The sequence below is a fragment of the Panulirus ornatus genome, chromosome 23 (assembly GCF_036320965.1).
Source record: "Panulirus ornatus isolate Po-2019 chromosome 23, ASM3632096v1, whole genome shotgun sequence".
NCBI classification, from domain to species: domain Eukaryota; kingdom Metazoa; phylum Arthropoda; class Malacostraca; order Decapoda; family Palinuridae; genus Panulirus; species Panulirus ornatus.
The window spans coordinates 23,594,896-23,617,980 of record NC_092246.1 but is presented as its reverse complement, the minus strand read 5'-3'; the positions used below and the strand labels follow the sequence as shown (position 1 = coordinate 23,617,980).

At 37.9% G+C, this 23,085-nt stretch overlaps 1 protein-coding gene across 1 annotated transcript; it reads right to left on the bottom strand.

The window, feature by feature from the left end:
• Window positions 1–1,426: 1,426 nt before the first annotated feature.
• Window positions 1,427–22,852, bottom strand: LOC139756927 (uncharacterized). The gene is made up of 5 exons (XM_071676865.1): window positions 22,678–22,852; window positions 17,859–18,024; window positions 9,943–15,340; window positions 6,990–7,094; window positions 1,427–6,738 (listed from the first exon to the last, which is right to left on the bottom strand). Exons 1-5 carry the CDS (start codon window positions 22,836–22,838, stop codon window positions 6,587–6,589), a joined length of 5,982 nt encoding a protein of 1,993 aa, XP_071532966.1. The 5' UTR covers window positions 22,839–22,852; the 3' UTR covers window positions 1,427–6,586.
• Window positions 22,853–23,085: the final 233 nt, after the last annotated feature.

Sequence of the window (23,085 nt, the reverse complement as noted above, 5' to 3'; positions counted from 1 at the left end):
CATCAAACACATTCAACAAACCTTCAAAATACTCACTCCATCTCCTTAGTTATCCCTGGGGATAGGGGAGAAAGAATACTTCCCACGTATTCCCTGCGTGTCGTAGAAGGCGACTAAAATGGGAGGGAGCGGGGGGCTGGAAATCCTCCCCTCTCGTTTTTTTTTTTTTGATTTTCCAAAAGAAGGAACAGAGAACGAGGCCAGGTGAGGATATTCCCTCAGAGGCCCAGTCCTCTGTTCTTAACGCTACCTTGCTAACGCGGGAAATGGCGAATAGTATGAAAGAAATGAAAGAATAATAATAAAAATAATGACAAAGAAATACTGATGTAAACGATTACCATGAAAAACAATATTCATAAAACCACGTGTCATAACATGTTGCATTACAAGGACATCCATGGAAATTCTGGCAAAAACATACACAGACAAAGACTGACACAAGTGCATCTACATAGCATATATTTATCCGTATCTCTGACACCCATTCCCTACGGGAAAATCTCACATGGGGGTAGCCAAGGAAAAAGATTCTTCATGTGTGAACTCCAGTGCCACTCTTAGCCTTTGGTGCTTCATCCTTAATGGGCCGCCACAAGAGAGCAATTCTAGCAATGTTTTCAGAGACTCCTACCTAATGTTCCTACCAATTACATCTATCTTATGTGTCTACCTAATGTTCAAACCTAATAATTCTACCTAATGCTCCCACCTAATGTTCCTACCTACTACCTAATGTTCCAGTCTAATATTCCTCCTTAGCATATACTGGAGCTTAAATGAGCTTAAATATTAAGCAAAATGCATAAGATATACCCAGCCTTAGACTGTTGAGAACAGTTGGGTGATATCTGTTTTCAAATGAGTGAAATTTAGTTGTAGGCTGATCACGTTATCCCTTTATGTACAATTATACAAGTTGGTAGAGATGCTCTATGAACGGAATTAAGAATGTATGGTGTGGGAGGCAAGTTGCTAGAAGAAGTGAAAAGTTTAATCGAGGATGTAGTCTTAATGGGTAAGAATATCTAATGCCTAACGTAAATGAAAGTAAATCAGCACAATAGCACAAACATCCAATTCTATACCAGCAAAGTGCATGTTCATTTTGCTTAAAGCTAGCCTGGGCTTCTTGAGCAAGGGGTGAGTACAGACAACACTTGTATATACTAAAGGCATGGCCTCACCAAGATGTGGAGGGCCTACAAGTAACCACTAAACAAAAGTATCAACCCTTACGGTGGGACTACATCTTAAAGAAAACTCCTCTTCTAGAATGCCAGTAAACAGTTACATTCTCATGGAAAGAATGCATTACAACAGCCAGTTCTGTGACATTACAGCAATTTACCAAGGCTGGCCATAACCTGGATGATCCTTCATCAAAATGCTGAAAAACAATGGATAAATCATCTCCTAAGCACAGTTTCTTTGTTTGGAATTCACCTTGTTCAACATATATAAATAAGCAAAAATGCCTAGTGTTGTATTTTCCAATGATACTCAAAGACTATCAAGTTGCTTGCTGGCTTGGAAGCAAGCCTCTGCGACATCCCACTAAAATTATCTGAAACCCACAGAATTACGCTGAGAGATCACAATCAGCTGCCTTAACTCTTAAACCAGGTAGTATGGGGGGGGGTTAGTTTCTAACTAAAAATAATGAAAGATGTTTGAGGAACATGATAAATGAGCACAACACCAAACTGTCTGTTTCCTGATCCCATTCAAAATCAGTAAGGCAGCAACTTACATGCCTGAAGTTACATTTTATTTGTAATGCATTTCACATATCATCATTGTGGAGAGGGGAAGACCATAAACACTCATTTCTTAATACACAAAAATTTTCAACTTGACTGCATGTCCAACATGATTTGAAGGGTAGCCAAAAACCTCATCTAATTTAGCTTATCATCAATTATGGTGCAACCTGCCTGGGCATTTAAAAGAAATGTTATAAAGTAAGGAAGAGAATGAAATATGTTTTGGGAAGAGCAAAGTTTGCTTTGAAAAAAAGAGGTGCAAAACTATGTATGTAGCTGTAGAGACAACACTGAAATTCAAACATTCTGGATAGAACTAATCAAAAGCCATTTACAAGTTAAAGTTAGGCTTAAGTCCACAGTAATGGAAAATGTGAGATGTTGTGCAAAACTTTAAATAAGAACAAGAGTGTGCATAAATTTCCATATGATAAACAATGACTCGGAATAGGGACCCATGAGCATAAACTCCTTCCCCATACAGTATAAACAGATAATTAAAAATAGGTAAATAAACACTTCAACTAAACTTTTGTAAAGACGAGAAATTTTTTTCAAAATGAGCATATAACAAACACACAATTAATAGTCTATGTTTCTTGGTAAATATATTTGCACTGTAAAGCATTATGTTAATGTGTGATTTATATACATGAAGGCAAGGGAAAAGACAGCATCATATATTTTGACAAACTCTGAGGTAAAGGAACATGTGGATTTTACTGAAACAAAGAGAACATATTCAAATTATAATTTCCACAGGTAGTGCTATAAAAAATAAGCTCAAGTTTATTTGTTTTTTGTATTATTTTGCTTTGTCGCTGTCTCCCGCATTTGCGAGGTAGTGCAAGGAAACAGACAAAAGAAATGGCCCAACCCACCCCCATACTCATGTATATACATACCTGTCCACACACGCAAATATACCTACCTATACATCTCAATGTACACATATATATACACACACACAGACACATACATATATACCCATGCACACAATTCACACTGTCTGCCTTTATTCATTCCCATTCATTTTTTCTTTAAATGTTTATTACTTCATGCATGAGTCAAGTAGCATCAACAGCACATGACAGAGCTTTGAGGGAAAAACAATCTTGGCACCTTTCTCTGTTCGTTCCTTTAGAAAGTAATACAGGAAGGAAGGAATTTCATCTCCCACTCACTTCATCTTGGTCATCTATGACATGCAGGAGAGACTCGAGTAATTCCATTTTTCATATAACTTTACTCAACGAAAAAAAACGAGATACAGCTGCACACTAGTGATGTATGTAGATGATAATGCAAATACACAGATGCATACTAAATATAATAAATATATGTCTATATACAAAGCATTCATTTGTAGTAATATGTACAATATTGTCATCACAGAATAATGGCTAAATCTATACTAATTCGCAATATAACATTAGCCTGAAAACCTGAGTTGCATTGGTGAATGAACACAATTCCATATGCAATGTGTCCCAGTGGATGTCTCATGAGGTGCAAAATGACACTCAAATTCAAAACAAGTTCAAAGAGAAGAATGAACCCCTAATTAAGCTGGGGATCATCATGATATCATATCCATACTTGGACTGTAATTGTCCAATATGATTACACTTATCATAAAGATACTCAAATTCAGTGGAGCATGACTGAAATGCACTAAGAAGTTTTCCTGAATGTGTGTGGAATACTGACTATCTACATCAAAAGACAAAATACTGTAAACTGGTAGGCTAAATTTTTAAAAAGTCTAAAATTATTTCATTAACTCATCAACTATTTACACTGAAATGCTCCTGTATAATAAAATATAATCAGTAAATGAAATATAATCAGCTACAGGGAATTAATTCATCTGTAAACAGCAAAATATTTGAAAATGAGACTTCATAATAAATATATCACACATGAACAGGATATTCAGCTGAGGCAGATGAGTGTCTGACTTGAACTGGATATAAAACAGTTACCTATTACTAGTAATCACTGTCTCTACTGTTTCTCATTCAACTACAATACTGGACAGTCCAATATTGCTTCAAATCAATCACTCTATTTGCAGAATGTGCCTGCAAGTGGTAACTTTGTGGGGGAAAAGTTGCAGAACATTACAGCACTGCTGAAGACCTTCCCACTCTAAAGTACCCCATCTTGCCCTAATTCCAAATGGAGCACAGCCTCAAAACTACATGAGTCCCATACAAGTGGTCCTCAAGTAATAATCATAGAAAATAAAATATTTGAAAAATTTATAACTAATCAATTAGTTATGGGTGTAGAATTGCATATGGTGAGAATAAATGAAGCAAGGGGAGTAGGTGAAAAATGGGAGATACATATGGAAGCTACCTCGCTATCGCAGGAAATGGCGAATAGTAAAAAAAAAAAAAAAAAAAAAAAAAAAAAAAAAAAACATGTGGAAGCAGTGCTAACATGTGCAGGAGAAGTGTGTGGCATGTGTAAGGTGGGAAGAGGGCCAGTGAGAAAGGACACTGAGTGGTGAGATGACAATGTAAACTTGCTAAAGGAAGAGAAAAGAAAGATGTGGGCAGCAATTTCAGTGAAGAAGGGAAAATGACGGGGTGATGTACAAGAAAAAGCAGCAAGAGGTCAAGAGGAAGGTACAAGGATTGAAAAAGTGGGCAAATACGAATTGGGGTGAGTATAAGTACACTTCATGGAGAATAAGATGTTTTAAAAAGAGGTTAATAGTGGGAGAAAAACAAGAGAACAAATGAGGATATCAGTGAAGGGGCAAAATGAGGAAGTGGTAACAGGTAGTAAATGAGATGAGGAAGGGATGGATTAAGTATTTTCAAGGAATGTTGAGTGTGTTTGAAGTTAGGAAGGCAAATGTAGGGTGTTTAAGGTAGGGAGGTATGCAAAGTGAGAGTCATGGGTAGTATTTTAAAGAGAAGTGGTAAAAGCCATGCTTCCGATGAAATGTGGTAAAACAGTTGGAGTAGATGGTACTGCAGCTGAATTTCTTAAGAAAAGGTATGACTGTGTTGTTGACTGGTTAGGATTTTCAAAGTATGTAAGGGTCATGGTTAGGTGCCTGAGGACTGGCAGAATGCATGTATAAAGCCATTGTGTAATGGAAATGGAGACAAAGATTAGTGTCTGAACTACACAAGTATAAGTCTGTTGAGTGTACCTAATAAGCTGTATGGTAGAGTGATAACTGAGAGAGTTAAAGCATGTACAGGGCATTTCACTGGGGAGGAACACTGTGGTGTCAGATGTAAAGGATGTGTGGATCAGGTGTTTACTTTAAGGAATGTGTGAGTAACACTTAGAGAAGCAGAAGGATTTGTAAGTGGTTTTTATGGATCTAGAGAAAGTAAATGATAGGGTTGACAGGGATCGCTTGTGAAAGGTCTTACAAATATATGGTTTAGGAGGAAGAGAACTAGAAGCACTGAGTTTTTATCAAGATTATAAGGTGTGTGTGTATTAGTAAACAGAGAGGATAGTGAGTTGTTTCAGGTACAGGTTGATATATGGCAAAAAGAGCGATATTACCACAGCAGTTTAATTTGTTTAAGATGGGGTGATGAGGTTAATAAATGCAAGGATCTTGGAGATAGGGGTGAGTATGCAGTCTGTAAAGGGTGAGGGGGGCCTGGGAAGTGAGTTGTAGCTGTTTGCTAGTGACACAGCACTGGTGGCTGATTTAAGAAGGAAACTCCGGAGGTTGGTGTCTGAGTTTGGGAAAGTGTGTGAGAAAGGGCAATAGTTGTGAGTACATGTGAATAAAAGCAAGATTGTTAGATTTAAAAGGGCAGAGAGACAGGTTAGTTTGAGTGTGAGTTTGAATGAAGAAAATCTGGAGGAAACAATGTGTTTTAGATACCTGGGAGTGGACATGGTAACAAATGGAACCATGAAGTGGAAATGTCATTGGGTGGGAGAGGGGGCAAAGGCTTTGGGAGCACTGAGGAATGTGTGGAAAGAAAGGCTGTTATCTGGGGGGGGGGGCAGAAATAGGTATGTTTGAAGGTATAGTAGTCCCAGTGATGTTGTATGGATGCAAGACATGGGCAATACATAAGGATGTGCAGAGAAGGGTAGATGTGTTGGAAATGAAATGTCTGAGGACAATATGTGGTGTGAGGTGGTTTGATCGAGTATATATTGAAAGGTATGACAGAGGTTTAGACCAAATTAAAGATTTAGAATACACATGGCCTGAACATGCAGGAGGGTGAAAGGCATTCACAGGACAGTTAACTGGAGTGATGTGGTATACAGGGAAGCAACATGCAGTTAATGGACTGATCCAGGGTATATCAACATGCTGTTAATGGAATGAGCCAGAGCATGCAAAGCTGTCAGAAGATACCATGGATAAGTCTTCAAAGCTGGGCTGTGGATAGGGTGGCTGTGATTTTGGTGAATTTTACACAAAAGCTAGAGAATGGATATAAGCAGATGCAACCTTCCTTGATTTGTTCCTGGTGCAACCTCACAAATGCAAAAAATGGCAAATAAGTATGAAAAAAAGCATTTAAAAAGGGAAGTTTAATATGTTAAATCTTCCACCTTGCTATTCTTAAGAGAAACATGGGAACTGGATGTATAAACTTGGCTGATTGCAATTATTGATGAACTCTAAAGTTCATTTGATTTTCTCCCAAATGAAAAAAAAAAATGTCCTACATGATATATCGGGTACCTGAGCTAAGTTATTCAAAGTCTTTACTTGCTGCAGGTTACCTTCATGGTAATGCCGTCCTTAAACTTCATATCTTGCAGGACTTGTTTGATGGATATCTTGATTAATCAACTGTCTTTATCATAAACTAGTTGTGGTACACAGCCTCAGCAATGACTAATTGAAGGATGTCATAGGCCAGGTGGCAATTGTTTGTTCCTAACATCTCTTCCACTTCACTAAGAGATTCTCCAACCACACATCCATCCCGTTCTTGGGCTTCATCTAAATGATGATATGCTGGAAACAAATGTTATGTCATCAAATCTATAATAAGACCAATATATCTTATTCATTTATTCATTCACTGAGGAAACTACTGCTTTACACAACATTCTCAAAATAAAAGGCAACTGCAGTAAACATAAAATTAAGAGCAACTATAAACTCTTCAAGTTTCAAATTACAGAAGCCCTTAAAGTGACCATAATAACAAATCCATTACCAATATTTTCACTTTGATATACTTAAACAGGATTCCTTCCTCTAACCTTTCATAAAGAGCTGTAATCCAAGTTTATCCTCTAATTTGGCTCTCTGTTCTTCAATCCAACCATACACACCACCACCACCGGATACCACAGTTCCATCATGGTCTGAAAATTATTAGTATTTATTCTTTTTTTTTTTATATGCTTTGTCGCTGTCTCCCACGTTAGTGAAGTAGCGCAAGGAAACAGACGAAAGAATGGCCCAACCCACCCACATACACATGTATATACATACACATCCACACACGCAAATATACATACCTATACATCACAACGTATACATACATATATACACACACATACATATACATATATACACATGTACATAATTCATACTGTCTGCCTTAATTTATTCCCATCGCCACCCCGCCACACATGAAATAACAACCCCCTCTCCCCTCATGTGCACGAGGTAGCGCTAGAAAAAGACAACAAAGGCCACATTATAAGTATTATAAGTATCAGTAAAAATAATCACCTTCTGATCTAAACCTTTTTCACCTCACAGTGATTACAACACCAGATGGTACAATAAGACAAAGCTGGCTGACTAAGTATCTAAAATGGAGTTAGCAATCACATCTTCCACATAAAAAAATGAAAACTGAGTACTGCTAATTCTTTTATCAACTGTAAGTCCTTTACCACCAGAAATATTATTGAATCTTCTATCATTAAATACACTAACAATTGTAGCATGAGAATCAGTGAAGGTCTATACAAATTTGATAGCTTTGTCACAGGCAAAATTTGTATATGTTCCCAGTCCTGTCCACATAATAATATCTTATGAGAGGCATGGTGCCAGATCTGAACACCACCAACTGGAAACACTTGTTTACCAATGGCATCTTAGGTTCACCTCTTCCTTGTTTATCAAATGACTGTTCAAAGTCTTGTATCTCATTATTGTACCTACCCTGAAAATGGGAACACTACACATGAGAATGTATCATGTTTCATTTTCCTCATGGTTTTATGTATAAACATTTCCAAATCCAGGCCCCACAAAACTTTCCATGGTTTACCCCAGATGCTTCACATGCCCTGGTTCAATCCATTGACAGCACGTCGACCCTGGGATACCACATCGTTCCAATTCACTCTATGCCTTGGACGCCTTTCACCCTCCTCTTACCCTTGTGGTTTCGGTGCACTACACATAACAGCTAGAGACTAAGTGTGAAAGAATGTGGCCTTTGTTGTCTTTTCCTAGCGCTACCATGCATGCGCCAGGGGGGGGTCATTTCATGAGTGACGGGGTGGCGATGGAAATGGATGAAGGCAGAAAGTATGAATATGTACATGTGTATATATGTATGTGTCTGTGTATGTATATGTATGTATACGTTGAAATGTATAAGTATGTATATGTGCGTGTGTGGGCGTTTATGTATGTACATGTGTATGTGGGTGAGTTGGGCCATTCTTTCATCTGTTTCCTTGCTCTACCTTGCTAACGTGGGAGACAGCGACAAAGTATAATAAATAAAATAAATTGATGGAACCATGGAAGCGGAAGTGAATCACAGGGTGGGGGAGGGGGCGAAAATTCTGGGAGCCTTGAAAAATGTGTGGAAGTCGAGAACATTATCTCGGAAAGCAAAAATGGGTATGTTTGAAGGAATAGTAGTTCCAACAATGTTGTATGGTTGCGAGGCATGGGCTATGGATAGAGTTGTGCACAGGAGGGTGGATGTGCTGGAAATGAGATGTTTGAGGACAATATGTGGTGTGAGGAGGTCTGATCGAGTAAGTAATGTAAGGGTAAGAGAGATGTGTGGTAATAAAAAGAGTGTGGTTGAGAGAGCAGAAGAGGGTGTTTTGAAATGGTTTGGTTACATGGAGAGAATGAGTGAGGAAAGATTGACCAAGAGGATATATGTGTCAGAGGTGGAGGGAATGAGAAGTGGGAGACCAAATTGGAGGTGGAAAGATGGAGTGAAAAAGATTTTGAGTGATCGTGGCCTGAACATGCAGGAGGGAGAAAGGCGTGCAAGGAATAGAGTGAATTGGAACAATGTGGTATACCGGGGTCGACGTGCTATATATATAATAATAATAATATCAACAGCTGAATATGATTTATTCATTTTTGATTTACATGACCATATTCAAGAATGTAACATAAATCTTGATATCCCTGTAAGTATTTTTTCAAGACAATCAAACTTCTACCTTTGTCTTGCAATCTCATTCAAAACAGTAATTAGTTATGTGGCATGAAGAAATTATGTTTTGCCTGCATCTTAATAGGGAGCCATCATTTGACTGTTGTTTCTTCCAGATGCCACCCTCTAGACAATGATTATAGCATGATCTCCAACACAGTAGTGTAAACATAGTGCTAACCCAGCATGTGAAACATTATATACATGGTATTTTGGAAGGCCTTAGCAAACAGCTGCTTGAATTTTACCAACTATTTGGCTTCAGGTCTATCATCATCTTATTCAAAACAGTGTCACCCAACACCAATTAATTGAGCTGGTATATATCAGCTGGACGACTAGTGTCATTATCTCCATGGATTAAAAATGGATCAATCAAGCAAACATGGCTACACTACTTTCTGAAAGGTGTTGCTGAACTCCTCCTATTTATGGTTATCCCATAAGTGAAAAGTCACCTTTGATTAGGCTTTTTCATGAAAGGACAATCTCAAAGAATTTCTCTCTTCAAAGGAATCCATCCATACCCTAATGCCGATTGCAACACCAGCCTTCAAGCTACAGGAACTCTAGGAGAAGGGGTTCTGGAGTTATTATGTTTAATAATAATAAAACAATATGAACACCCTAATATACATGGAAATACACTTATAAATGTCTACATAATTTTCTTAAGACTCTTCAAGCTCAAAAGCAGATCCCTCAAATAAAATGATACATAAAACAAATGTGTGTACCAAACAATGAACTCTAGAGAGATACACCATTAGAAGAGTACCTACCTAAATGCCATACTTCTGATGAAGTACAAGAAGAAATCAGTGATCTGCGATCACATTCACTTTCTTGTTTTTCAGAGCTAAGAAGGAGTTCCATAGACTGCCGAAGGTTTGCTAAATCTTCATTCTCCTCATCTGATTCTGTGTTTATATCTTCTCTGTGATGAGCTGGAAAATTATTTTTGCATCTGATTCCAGCTTTTGTTTCACTGACATCTGAGGAATTTTGTTTTAAATGGATACTTTTCCTGGGCCACTCATGTTGGGTATCATTTTGTGCCCATGGCTGACCAAAACTTTGTGTGAGATGATACCTCTGCTTTCTGGTGAGTTCTAAGTTAGTGCTCTTTGTTTCCAAAACTTCACTTCTGCATCTACCATCATCTTCGCCTTTTGAATTTTGTAATGTATTAGGGCTGCTTAAAAGGGTAGAATCAGGAAAACTGCTGCTATTCTTAATACCAATGCACAATACTGTGGGTCTTGATTTGAATGCAGTGCAAGCCAATTTCATTTCTTCTCTGCTCTGTTGTGGTGGAAGGTCATCTTTAATAACATAACTTTTGTTATTACCAAGTGATTCTAATTCAGGTATAATTTCTTTTGAAAGTACTACAGGAAAATTCCTTAAAATGGAGTCTCTTGGCATATTCTTAGTCTCTTTGACATCCCATTCACTACTTTCACACATTTCAGCTTGTGAAGATCCACTTGGTAATCCAAGTGCATTTTCATTTCCTGATCCATGTGAAGAATGTTGTACTACCTGACCAAAACTGAGCAATCCATTATTGACATTTTGCTGTAGTAAATCTTGATCTTTAATTTCACCAGAACAGGTCATACAGATCTGAATGTTGCTTGTTGATACTGGGCTAATTTCCTCACTCCTTTTTCCAGTACCTTCTGACACAATTCTCTTTGCTGTTTCAAAGACATCAGTTAAAATTGAGTGAGCTAAGCCCTCAATACAATCAATATTTTTTTCCATTTCACTACAATGACTCTGAGTTACAGGTGACGGTTCACAAAATGTCTTCACTGTTGAATAACCAGTTTCCCCTAGTCCAGGTAATGTATTTTCCTCACCTTCATTTTTATCAGGATACATCCTTTTTATGTTGGGTGAAACAGGTTTGCCAAAATTACTAACATACTTATAAACAGTTTGTGGGTAACTGGTAAAATTATCAGATGTTTGGTTAGTAGAATTCATCTTTTGGGTGTCTAACCCACTATCACTTGACACATCCTTGCAGTTCACAACAGGCAAAAAATCACTCTTACAAAGCAAAAGCATTGAGTTCATTTCCTCCTCATCACCCAATCTGTTTTCATAGGGTATCATTTCTTTAGCCTCACTACCAATCATGTCAATGGACCTAAAATTCTGTGTGTTAACAACTTCTATATCTAAAACAGATGTATGACTATCACTTTGCAAGATTTCTCTTTCCTCACTACACTTATTGTTTTTCATTAATCTTTGATCATTGTCAGTACTGTAACTACCATTTCCTGTGGATCCTTCCCTCGTGTCAATACTTTCAGTTTTGAAAGATTTACACTTCACATTTTCTACAACTTTGTGAACGGAATTTTCATCACTGGTTTCTTCATTGTCATAAGTACCTGTCTGCTTAGTCATATAATTTTCTTTGTTTCTAGATCCAACTGTAAGAAATTCACCTATATAACAGGCTCCTGATGACTTACTATTACTGTCAGACTTCATGCACTCTTCAGTGCTCTCAATACTCCCTTTTTCTATAAACCTGTTACTCTCCGAGTTCTTCATATCATGCCTGGAAGACAGCCTTTGTAAAATTCCAACAATGCCCGACTTGATTTTCTTCTTTTTTATTGAAGTTAGAGCAGTCCGTTCCTTAGATGTACCAAGCCCTGAATCATATATTCTCTTATTAATCTTTTCTTCAATTACTGATGCTGATCTAGAAGCACTGGAACCACTGTTCACTGTCATCTGGTGTTTCTTTTTTGGCTGAGGTGACATGTGTAAGCGCAACATACCAAGTAAGCCACCTTTTGTCTTTTTTTGTGCGTTACCACATTCTACACTGGGAATTGTGTATGTTGCAGCAAAATGTTCATTTGCTGTGAGAGTTTGCTGACTTAATTTTTCGTCATTAGTGATTGACTGATCAGTTTCCTTTACATCATTATGGTTTTTCATTATATCATTTGTTTTTGCTAATGCAGATAAATTTTCTATTTCTTTATCATTACTTTCTTGAACACAACTGAGGTGTTTTGATGAGATATCTTTTTCTTTGGTCTTGTGAATCACTGCTGTATTAAAATCGCTATTGTCATAATACTTGTTACTACTGACTTGTCTATCACTGCATGTTCCTTCTACTGTTTTTGTACTATTCTGATGCTTTTTGATTTCATCTTTTAAATCATTATTACTGACAGCTTCATCCTTTCTAATTTCGAATGTACTATTTAACATAGGTTGAGCCAGAACCGATGGATCAATCACTTTTTCCTCTTTCTTATCGTGCGTAACTTTAACATCCTGGAATGAATTTGAGTTGAATCTGTCTGATGCATCTTCAGAACCATTTAAACTTTCCTTCAATGTAACAGTGAATGTTGAGTTTAATATTTCAGGTTTACTTGATATACCCAAAGATTTCTTACAAAAAATTATTTCATTTTTAATTTTTGGATCATTTACTCTGTATTCTCCTCTTTTCTCAACTTTCTGACTTACTGGACTTTCTACAATTTGAGCCTCAGATAAAACACTTAAAATATCTTTACAATTCTTTCCCCACTGTTTACGTTCACCTGCTTCTTTAAAAACAACTACAAAATCTGAAGAAGATGTAGATTCCATTTCTAAACCAGAGGTTTCTAAAGGAGAGTTTTCAAGGCCAGCTGTGCAAATATTTCCCCAACGTGCACGCTTGCTTGGAGTTACTTGGTGTGAATTAGGGGAGTCCTGAAGGATAGTACACTCATCAGTACCTCCTTTTTCAGTGTGATGTAAAGTAACAATTGCTGATGCCTTAATATCATTAACGTTAGTTGCAAAAGCTTGATTACCTATACCCTCTCGGATCTGAACACCACCATTATCAAATTTCCCTTCATAAGTATCTAAATGGCAAAATGGAATGTTTTCTAAAACTTTTTTTTCCTGGTTTTCACTGGGCAGGCCTATGCATGAGTTATTTACATAGCCAGTATTACTTTGCTGATTACATATATTTTGGGGATTTACTAATATACTTCCTGTTATCCTTCTCTGAACTAATGACCCATGTAATTTTTCATCATCCTTCTCAGCAATTCCAGCAGATGAAGTACTATTCATAAGATGTTTAGTCTCTGAAGATACATTCCCATCAACATTTGCATTTTGTACATACCTGTAACCTTTACTATTCCTTGGTATACTAAATGATTCATTTAAGGTGTTATGAAGAGCATTTTCACACTCTTTAACAATTAATTCACCTTCTCTCCCACATGGAGACCTAAAAGAAGAAAACTTATCATTAGTTATGATGTCTAGTTTTTCTTCTAAATCACAGTCTACATTGTGTTTATCCATGCTTTTTGAAAGTAGAATGTCTTTATCTTTATCAGTCAAAGATTCCAGTTTTTCTTTTTGATATGCCCACTGACGCCACTCTAAGACCTTCTGGTTCATCTTCTTTGTCCGTTCTAGCACCAGTTTCTTCATTTTCTCTTGCATTACCTCCCTCATTTCTTCTGTTGAAACATAAGGAATGTCTTCATAATCATCATCGCTATTTTCATTTTGCTGTTTCAGGGTTTTGTTTGCTAATTCCTTTGCATCTTTTTGACTCGTCTCTTCCATATATGTACTAGTGTTATTGACAGTGTGTTCAAAGTGATCCAAATGCCTACAGTTTGTTTCACAAACCTGAGAAACATATACATTATCTGATCTAATACAAGCTTTTGAGCAAGAATGGGGATGATCCACCTTACTTACCCACACTCTTCCATACTGTATTTTCTGAAGAATATTGTCTACATTACTCTCTGCTCCAGAAACAAGTTTCTGTGCAGTCTCAGTCACTGGGACAAATTCACTCTCAAAAGAATCCACTGGCCTCATTGCTTCTACAAGTTTTCTTTTGCTGCAGGCAGCATTTAACTTCCTTGACAAAAATCTATCAACAAGCCAACCTTGAGCTCTATGTAAATGACTGGATTCTTCATGATCTAAATTACTTATATTTCCACAAGCTTTACTTTTTGGATCCAACTCATTATTCTTCTGAAAACCTGCACTATCTAACATTAGCTGGACTTTCACTGGTGAAGGTGGCTTCTTTTTTGCATTTTTTTGCTGGGATTTCAAATTACTTTGTTTAAATGCATGAGGTACAGATTTTGATCTCCTCTGGAATCTCTTCTCACGGTTTCTTTCTGGCTCAACTTTTACAGCATGTTTTGATACAAGACTACTCTCACTTGAATATTTACCTCGGTGGTCATGGCTAAGTTTTTCTATCTTACCATGAAACACCCCAACATGCTTCTTTACATAAATTGCTTGCTTTGAAACTCTTGAAGATGATTTTATGGGAGATTTGTAAGTGCTCCTCTTACCAAGGGCCTGACTTGCTCCATACTTTGCTGAGGGATCTGTTACATCATGTGGACGTCTTGTTGCTGGGATTTTTCGAACTGAAGCTGGTAAAGGATATTTCCGTTTTATCAAAGAAGCTTTTAACTCTTCCTCTTCACATCCTGAAATAAAACGAGACACTCTTTTCAAAATGAATGTTTTACGAAGAATAACCGATATAGAAGGTCTGGATTTAGGATCTCGTTGAAATATCTGGTTAAGCAGCAAGCGAAGATCTCGACTATAGCGAGGAGGAACAGGTCGATAAATACCTCTAATGATTTTGAGAATAAGTGCCTTCATGTTACTAGCTTCAAAAGCATGTTTAAGTGTCATCATCTCATATAAAACACATCCTAAGGCCCAAATATCACTCTTGTTGTTATAAGGCTTATTCTCACACATCTCAGGGGATAAATAATATGGTGTGCCAATGCAAGTTCTTGCCAGATCTGAGGTGCTATTCAGAACTTTAGCAATCCCAAAGTCTCCAAGCCGAACCTTGCCATCATCTGTAAGAAATATATTCTGTGATTTGATGTCACGATGTAGTATCTTCCGATCATGGATGTATTTTACAGCAAGGCAGAGTTGCACAAACCAATCTAGAACCCGATCTTCAGGGAAAAGGATGCCTTTTCTTTTTGTGATGATAGTGTGAAGGTCCCCACCACCACAGTAATCCATGGCTATCAATAAACTACCATCTTCTTCACATGAAGCCCGGAATTGTGTAATATATGGATGTGATAAGCTTGAGAGAACCTGCAAACATCAGAAGAAATTAGGAATGTATACATTACTTTGTGGTTAAATCAATATCCTATGTGACTGCTTTAAAGTATCAGTAATTTGTAACAGAAAAGCCAACTACAGTCAATAACATGTATATCACAGTGGTCATATGTGTATCGTTGTGGTTATCAAGTTGCACTCCCCTGACCCAGGTAAATGACTTTTCTTTCTGCTTCATCCACATCTGTCCACAAACACATAATCTCCCTTTGTCACACATAACACTTGCCAACACTTAAATCACACTACTCATTCTTTGTGAATCTCAATTTTCCAATGGTGAGCACTATGTGCTTGCACTGCAAATAGGCAAAATGATAGGAGCAATAGATAGAATTAGTAGTTAGGAACATTAAACAAAAGCATTAGGTAGTAGTTGCTAGAAACATTAGGTGGGAGCATAAGGGATAAGTAGTAGGTTGGAACATTAGGAAGACACATTAAGTAAAAGTAGTCAACTGGAACAAAAGGTAGGAGCCTCTGAAAACACTGCACTAGAGTTGCCCTCAGCTTGTTAGAGTGAGGCACTAAAGGCTCAGAAGCAGCACTGGATTCACCAGTTATGGAATCTCTTTTGCTGTGGCTATCCCCTTAAGGAAGTTCCCCATGGGAACAGGCATCATCACATCCTAGCTTCGCATTCATATAACCCATTACAATCCCCTTTCTCATCCTAAACTAATATATACAGTCATTCAAACTCCTCCAGAAATGCTTCATTTCATCCTTAACTCACACAGCAAAGTTGTGGAATTCTTTTCCTTCTTTTCTTCCCTCTTCCTTTAATCTCTCCATCTATAAGAAACATGTCCACAAACTCCTGAGGAATTCAAGTTAATTTCTTTAATGGTACATTGTTTTTGCATGCCCTTCATAGTTCCTTTTATCTGAGATGGCCTTTACTACAGTATATTTTTACCTGTGCCATGTTGGCTAGAAGAAAAAAGAAAAACTTTTCTAATGTTTCATCCTCTTACATTCTCTTGCATTTGATGCACACAATCATAAACTTACATATATCTTCTTTGTTCACCTCTTACTACATCATTCAATCATATTTCTATCACGACAGTGCTTACACTTTACCTCATATCCTTAATTAACCCTGGTAATCATTACATTAACTATTTGCATGTTTTCCTTCATGCTGCAGAAGAATCATTGAGTTGATCTACTCCTCAGAAATACTGCTTTCTTATGTTCTCACTTACTGCATAAAAGCACTTTAGTATCTCCCAGCATCTGATCCACTCCAGAAACTTCAACATACTATGCTTTCTGCATTAACATCCTGGTCCTTTCAATGACCCAAGTCACTCTTATGCCAAAATCTTAACCCTTCTGGTTTGTAATTGACTTTTTAATCATCCCCATATGCAAAAAAACAGGAAAAGCATTTCTTATATTTTTTTCTAAAAGATACAAAAAAATTAGAGTAACCATTATTTTCTTATGAATTAAGACAACTGTTTCCAGTTTGGGAAAACATACTAGACTGACCAATACTAAGTATGCAAAAAATATTACTTTTTCTTATGAATTAAGAGTTATGTATAACTAGTTAAAAATTTTTTTTTACTGTACTGGCCAATTCTAAGTAGGGGTGGTGTGAGCACAATGGTGGGCACTTCAAATGGCATGAACAGAGCAGTGGGTTCTATAGGTGGTATGGGCCCAACGGAGGGTACTATGGGCAGTGGTGAGTGGTACAGATGAGGTGAGTCCTAGGAAAGCTGCACATCTATTCACTGTGGCCACAAGTTGGTTGCTGAGGCCTTTAGGCAACCCCAGTGACTCATCCTTTGTCTGGGTTGCCACCTATAGCCAACTAACAAATCCTACAGAGTGCACACCTATAGCCAACCGACAAATCCTACAGAGTGCACGTAATTCAATATGTGGCATGAAAGCAAGTTGCCTTAACCAAGGATAACAGCACCAAACTATGTTTGCCTTAATTCAAGACAATGTTGCTGTAAGGGTTACATGTTCATTCCTTCATATCAATCTCATCTACTCTTGTTCAATCTGCATTTCACTACAGTTACTGTCTCTGTAAACTCAAATTTGGATAATTTCCCTTAAAGACTAATAAGTTCAACACCTTTAAAACACAAATTCTTAATTTGCTTTCCATACGTCCTTATGACTTTCCTATTTCCTTTCATGTTTCTACTAGTCAAGACAGTCAATATACCTGCCAACCCCATAACATCCAATCTATCTTTGGGACCACCATATTATACCTTTATAAGACCGGGAGGCTTTTTCAGATTCTACTGATTCTTTTCCTGTAAGGAGATACTTCATCATTCAAAGCACTAATTCCTTTTTGTGTGGAATACGTTCATTACATCTGAGACAATTCTAGCCCTATTTACTTACCTGACTTAGCAGAGTCTAAAACAACTCAATACCTATGATGTCCCTCTCTAAAACAATAACAATAAAAAGGAAAACAAATGATTTTTAGGAAATGAAACTTCACCTCTACTTCTCGCCTTGCTTCTTCAAGTTCTTTGGGGGACATCTCGGAGATATTAATTTCCTTAATAACACATTTAGTATTAGAAGGAATGTGAAGAGCTAGGTGTGCAGCACCATAAGATCCTGATCCCAACTGATGTAGGATCTTGTAATCTTCCATTTTCAACCTGAAAGAAACGTAAATTTTGAAGAATAAAATCTTCATTTCCAGGGTGGTGTCCCATGAGCTTTAAGAGAATTTGCAGGATCCCTAGGGGTTAGGAATCTCTTAAACCTCTGCCGCCTGGTAAAGTGAATGCCTCTAACCCCTCAACAAATTCTAATTAAGTGCTAGCAACCTAGTGACTTAACAAGACTTAGTCTGCCAACCCACCAATAAATAACCTCCACTTGGAGAAGACATCATCGTAACCTGGTCTTTGGCACCAACCTGCCTCATAATGCTCAGAGACAGACATCAACTTCATGGTAGGCACCATCAGCTAACCCTTAAATGGTTCTCCAAATCATCTGAGGATCATGTAAAGCTTGGTTCCCATCATCATATGAAAATCTAACTTTTCTCACATCTGTTTAAATATCCAGCTGATATATCATACCATTATTAACCTATAGAATCTTCAATCACCAGAATGGTGGAGGAAAGAATTCTGCTCTCCTCTGTAACCCTACAGGGCTCTGGTCCCTAAGCTTATATCTATAGTTTTTTTTTTTTTTTTTTTTTTTTCTTTTGTCGCTGTCTCCCGCATTTGCGAGGTAGCGCAAGGAAACAGACAAAAGAAATGGCCCAACCCACCCCCATACACATGTATATACATACGTCCACACACGCAAATATACATACCTACACAGCTTTCCATGGTTTACCCCAGACGCTTCACATGCCTTGATTCAATCCACTGACAGCACGTCAACCCCGGTATACCACATCCCTCCAATTCACTCTATTCCTTGCCCTCCTTTCACCCTCCTGCATGTTCAGGCCCCGATCACACAAAATCTTTTTCACTCCATCTTTCCACCTCCAATTTGGTCTCCCTCTTCTCCTCGTTCCCTCCACCTCCGACACATATATTCTCTTGGTCAATCTTTCCTCACTCATTCTCTCCATGTGCCCGAACCATTTCAAAACACCCTCTTCTGCTCTCTCAACCACGCTCTTTTTATTTCCACACATCTCTCTTACCCTTACGTTACTTACTCGATCAAACCACCTCACACCACATATTGTCCTCAAACATCTCATTTCCAGCACATCCATCCTCCTACGCACAACTCTATCCATAGCCCACGCCTCGCAACCATACAACATTGTTGGAACCACTATTCCTTCAAACATACCCATTTTTGCTTTCCGAGATAATGTTCTCGACTTCCAAACATTCTTCAAGGCTCCCAGAATTTTCGCCCCCTCCCCCACCCTATGATCCACTTCCGCTTCCATGGTTCCATCCGCTGCCAGATCCACTCCCAGATATCTAAAACACTTCACTTCCTCCAGTTTTTCTCCATTCAAACTCACCTCCCAATTGACTTGACCCTCAACCCTACTGTACCTAATAACCTTGCTCTTATTCACATTTACTCTTAACTTTCTTCTTTCACACACTTTACCAAACTCCGTCACCAGCTTCTGCAGTTTCTCACATGAATCAGCCACCAGCGCTGTATCATCAGCGAACAACAACTGACTCACTTCCCAAGCTCTCTCATCCCCAACAGACTTCATACTTGCCCCTCTTTCCAAAACTCTTGCATTCACCTCCCTAACAACCCCATCCATAAACAAATTAAACAACCATGGAGACATCACACACCCCTGCCGCAAACCTACATTCACTGAGAACCAATCACTTTCCTCTCTTCCTACACGTACACATGCCTTACATCCTCGATAAAAACTTTTCACTGCTTCTAACAACTTGCCTCCCACACCATATATTCTTAATACCTTCCACAAAGCATCTCTATCAACTCTATCATATGCCTTCTCCAGATCCATAAATGCTACATACAAATCCATTTGCTTTTCTAAGTATTTCTCACATACATTCTTCAAAGCAAACACCTGATCCACACATCCTCTACCATTTCTGAAACCACACTGCTCTTCCCCAATCTGATGCTCTGTACATGCCTTCACCCTCTCAATCAATATCCTCCCATATAATTTACCAGGAATACTCAACAAACTTATACCTCTGTAATTTGAGCACTCACTCTTATCCCCTTTGCCTTTGTACAATGGCACTATGCACGCATTCCGCCAATCCTCAGGCACCTCACCATGAGTCATACATACATTAAATAACCTTACCAACCAGTCAACAATACAGTCACCCCCTTTTTTAATAAATTCCACTGCAATACCATCCAAACCTGCTGCCTTGCCGGCTTTCATCTTCCGCAAAGCTTTTACTACCTCTTCTCTGTTTACCAAATCATTTTCCCTAACCCTCTCACTTTGCACACCACCTCGACCAAAACACCCTATATCTGCCACTCTATCATCAAACACATTCAACAAACCTTCAAAATACTCACTCCATCTCCTTCTCACATCACCACTACTTGTTATCACCTCCCCATTTGCGCCCTTCACTGAAGTTCCCATTTGCTCCCTTGTCTTACGCACTTTATTTACCTCCTTCCAGAACATCTTTTTATTCTCCCTAAAATTTAATGATACTCTCTCACCCCAACTCTCATTTGCCCTTTTATATACTGTAAAATCATAAAACTGAAATTTGTATGTCTGAGATTCATGCAATTTCTGTCCCTATTGCTTGAAATACTGCAACAATAGTGCTTATACACATATATTGATACATAATGAAACAAAAATATTTCCAATACAATCTCATCTCAATTTGCATGGCAAATTCTTTGTAACAGCATTAGGTCTGTTTCACTTAAACCACTCCCTATCCAATAACCAACCCTAAATAGGATAAAACACTGATGCCTACCTCACACTTCAGAAACTAGTACTCACATATGTCTCCCCAAACAATACAAGAATGACAAAATTTATACAAATCGAAATGACCCAACAAGCACTAAAGAACTGTCCTCCCAACTCAATCTTAAACATCACCCAACCTGACACACAACCATCAGAAACTATCCTTTCAGACATGTACAAATTTCTCTTTCCCATCTTAGCTCTGGACATCACCCACCACTCCAACATTACAAATATCTTATGATATGTAAGACCCCTCATACCCAAGCTGTAATTATCACAATGTACATATTGAACATTTACTCCTCAGTTGTACTGCACTCTCCTCATATAGACAAGCAAACATCATAACACTTTGTGACCTGTGTTCCTGCCTGGTCGATGTAACCAGCTTCTTGAGTCTAAAGGAATCCCACAGAAAGGACTGCCACCACCCTCTCAAACAACTCTTCCACACAACTTACCAGTACACTTAATAAACATATTCCTCTGAAATTTGAATATTCACTTTTGTTCCCCTTGCCTTTATACATTGGCACTACACAGACATTTTGACAATCCTCATACAAACATTCAATGAAAATCTGAACAAATTAACAACACAAACACTTCCTCTCAAGAAATTAAACTGAAACCTCATTCACTCCAGCCACTTCACTTCATCTTATGTAAGACTTTTACCTCCTCTCTTCCCAATAAATCACTTCCCATGACTCTCTCACTTTGCATACATCCAGGTCCAAAACAACCCACATCTGACACCCTATCACTGAACACATTTAAAAAACTTTCAAAATACGCAAGCCATCTCCCCCTCAACTCAATTTTCCCTGTTGCCCACTTCCTTATTTTCCCCTTCTTTGATGCTCTCTTTTGACTTTGATTTTCTCACACAAAGAACATCCTTCTAAAATATTTTCGTGTCTCCCTGACTAGCTCACCCTAACTCTCATTTGCACTCTTTTTGGTTCCTGTACCTTCCTTTTGATTTTCTCTTATTCATCTCCCCATCACCTTCAACCCTTCTCTGCAAATAATGCCTACACATCTCTTTTCTCTTTCACAAGCAGCTTAACTTCGTCATTCTATTACTCATCACCCATTCTCACCTGTCCACTTCCCACATGCCACACACTTCTCTCACATATGTAAGAGGTGCTCCTATTCCTTACCCACTCCCAGGCCTCATTCACTCTCATCTTTTGGTATTCTACACTCCACCTGTCCAGCACCCGTGACATTAAACTGTACATTTGTATATCATGGTAAGTGGTTTGATGAAGAGGAAAAAGGTGGTAATGTCTTTCATGAAACGAAGTGCGGTAAAGCAGCGGGGGTAGATGACACTGCAGGTGAATTTCTCATGAAGGGTGGGTGTCAATAAATTGAATTAATACATTATCTGGGTTATACTTTATGGATTCAAGCATAAGTAACTTAAGAAACTGGAGCCTAAACCAGGTAGGTTGTTTGGATCATTTGCACAACCTCAAAGTTCTCCTTTCCTTCCAAGCCCTTCCCTATTCTTCCCAACATTGACGTTTTGCAGACCAGCTATGAAAGATATCGTTAATATCATATACAATATTTCCTCTGTCAGATATCAGTTTCAACCACTTGTAATCTAATTTCTCTGCCTAAGCATAAAAGATACTATAGGATATTTATCCGTTAGCCATTATTTACACCAATACATCAACATCACTAAAGATGGCAAGCTGTACTTTAGTGACAACGTACAAGATCTCGCATTCCTCAGAAACGTTTATCAAAAGTAAACTATGGAATATATATATATATATATATATAATGATAAAGGCAACTCTTGCCTCACGAATTACGGTCTTCCATCTACCTCATACATTCCATGTTTAAAGTAAAATATAAGTTCCCAAGATGTCGCCTGGAGTCTTGATTCTTCTGCACCTCCCTCAACGACGAGGGAATAAGTCTAATGGCAAAATATCCATTTGACAAGTGTCCTCTGTTGATGTTGAAGACAAATGGTATTTTCATTCATGTGTTCGAATGTGCTGACCTCTCTCTTCACAATGGACACAGGCGTGTTAAAAGCACGGAAGTGATTGATAACTTTTATGAAAATCGAATTATTTAGCAGTTGCATTTTTTACAACGTGATTGATATCTATTTTGTTATATAAAGAAATTGACATACATCATTTACTAATAAAGTCAAAAAGAGAGACTCAAACACAAATCACCATATTATATCCAGTTGTCAAACATCTACTATTATGCATAA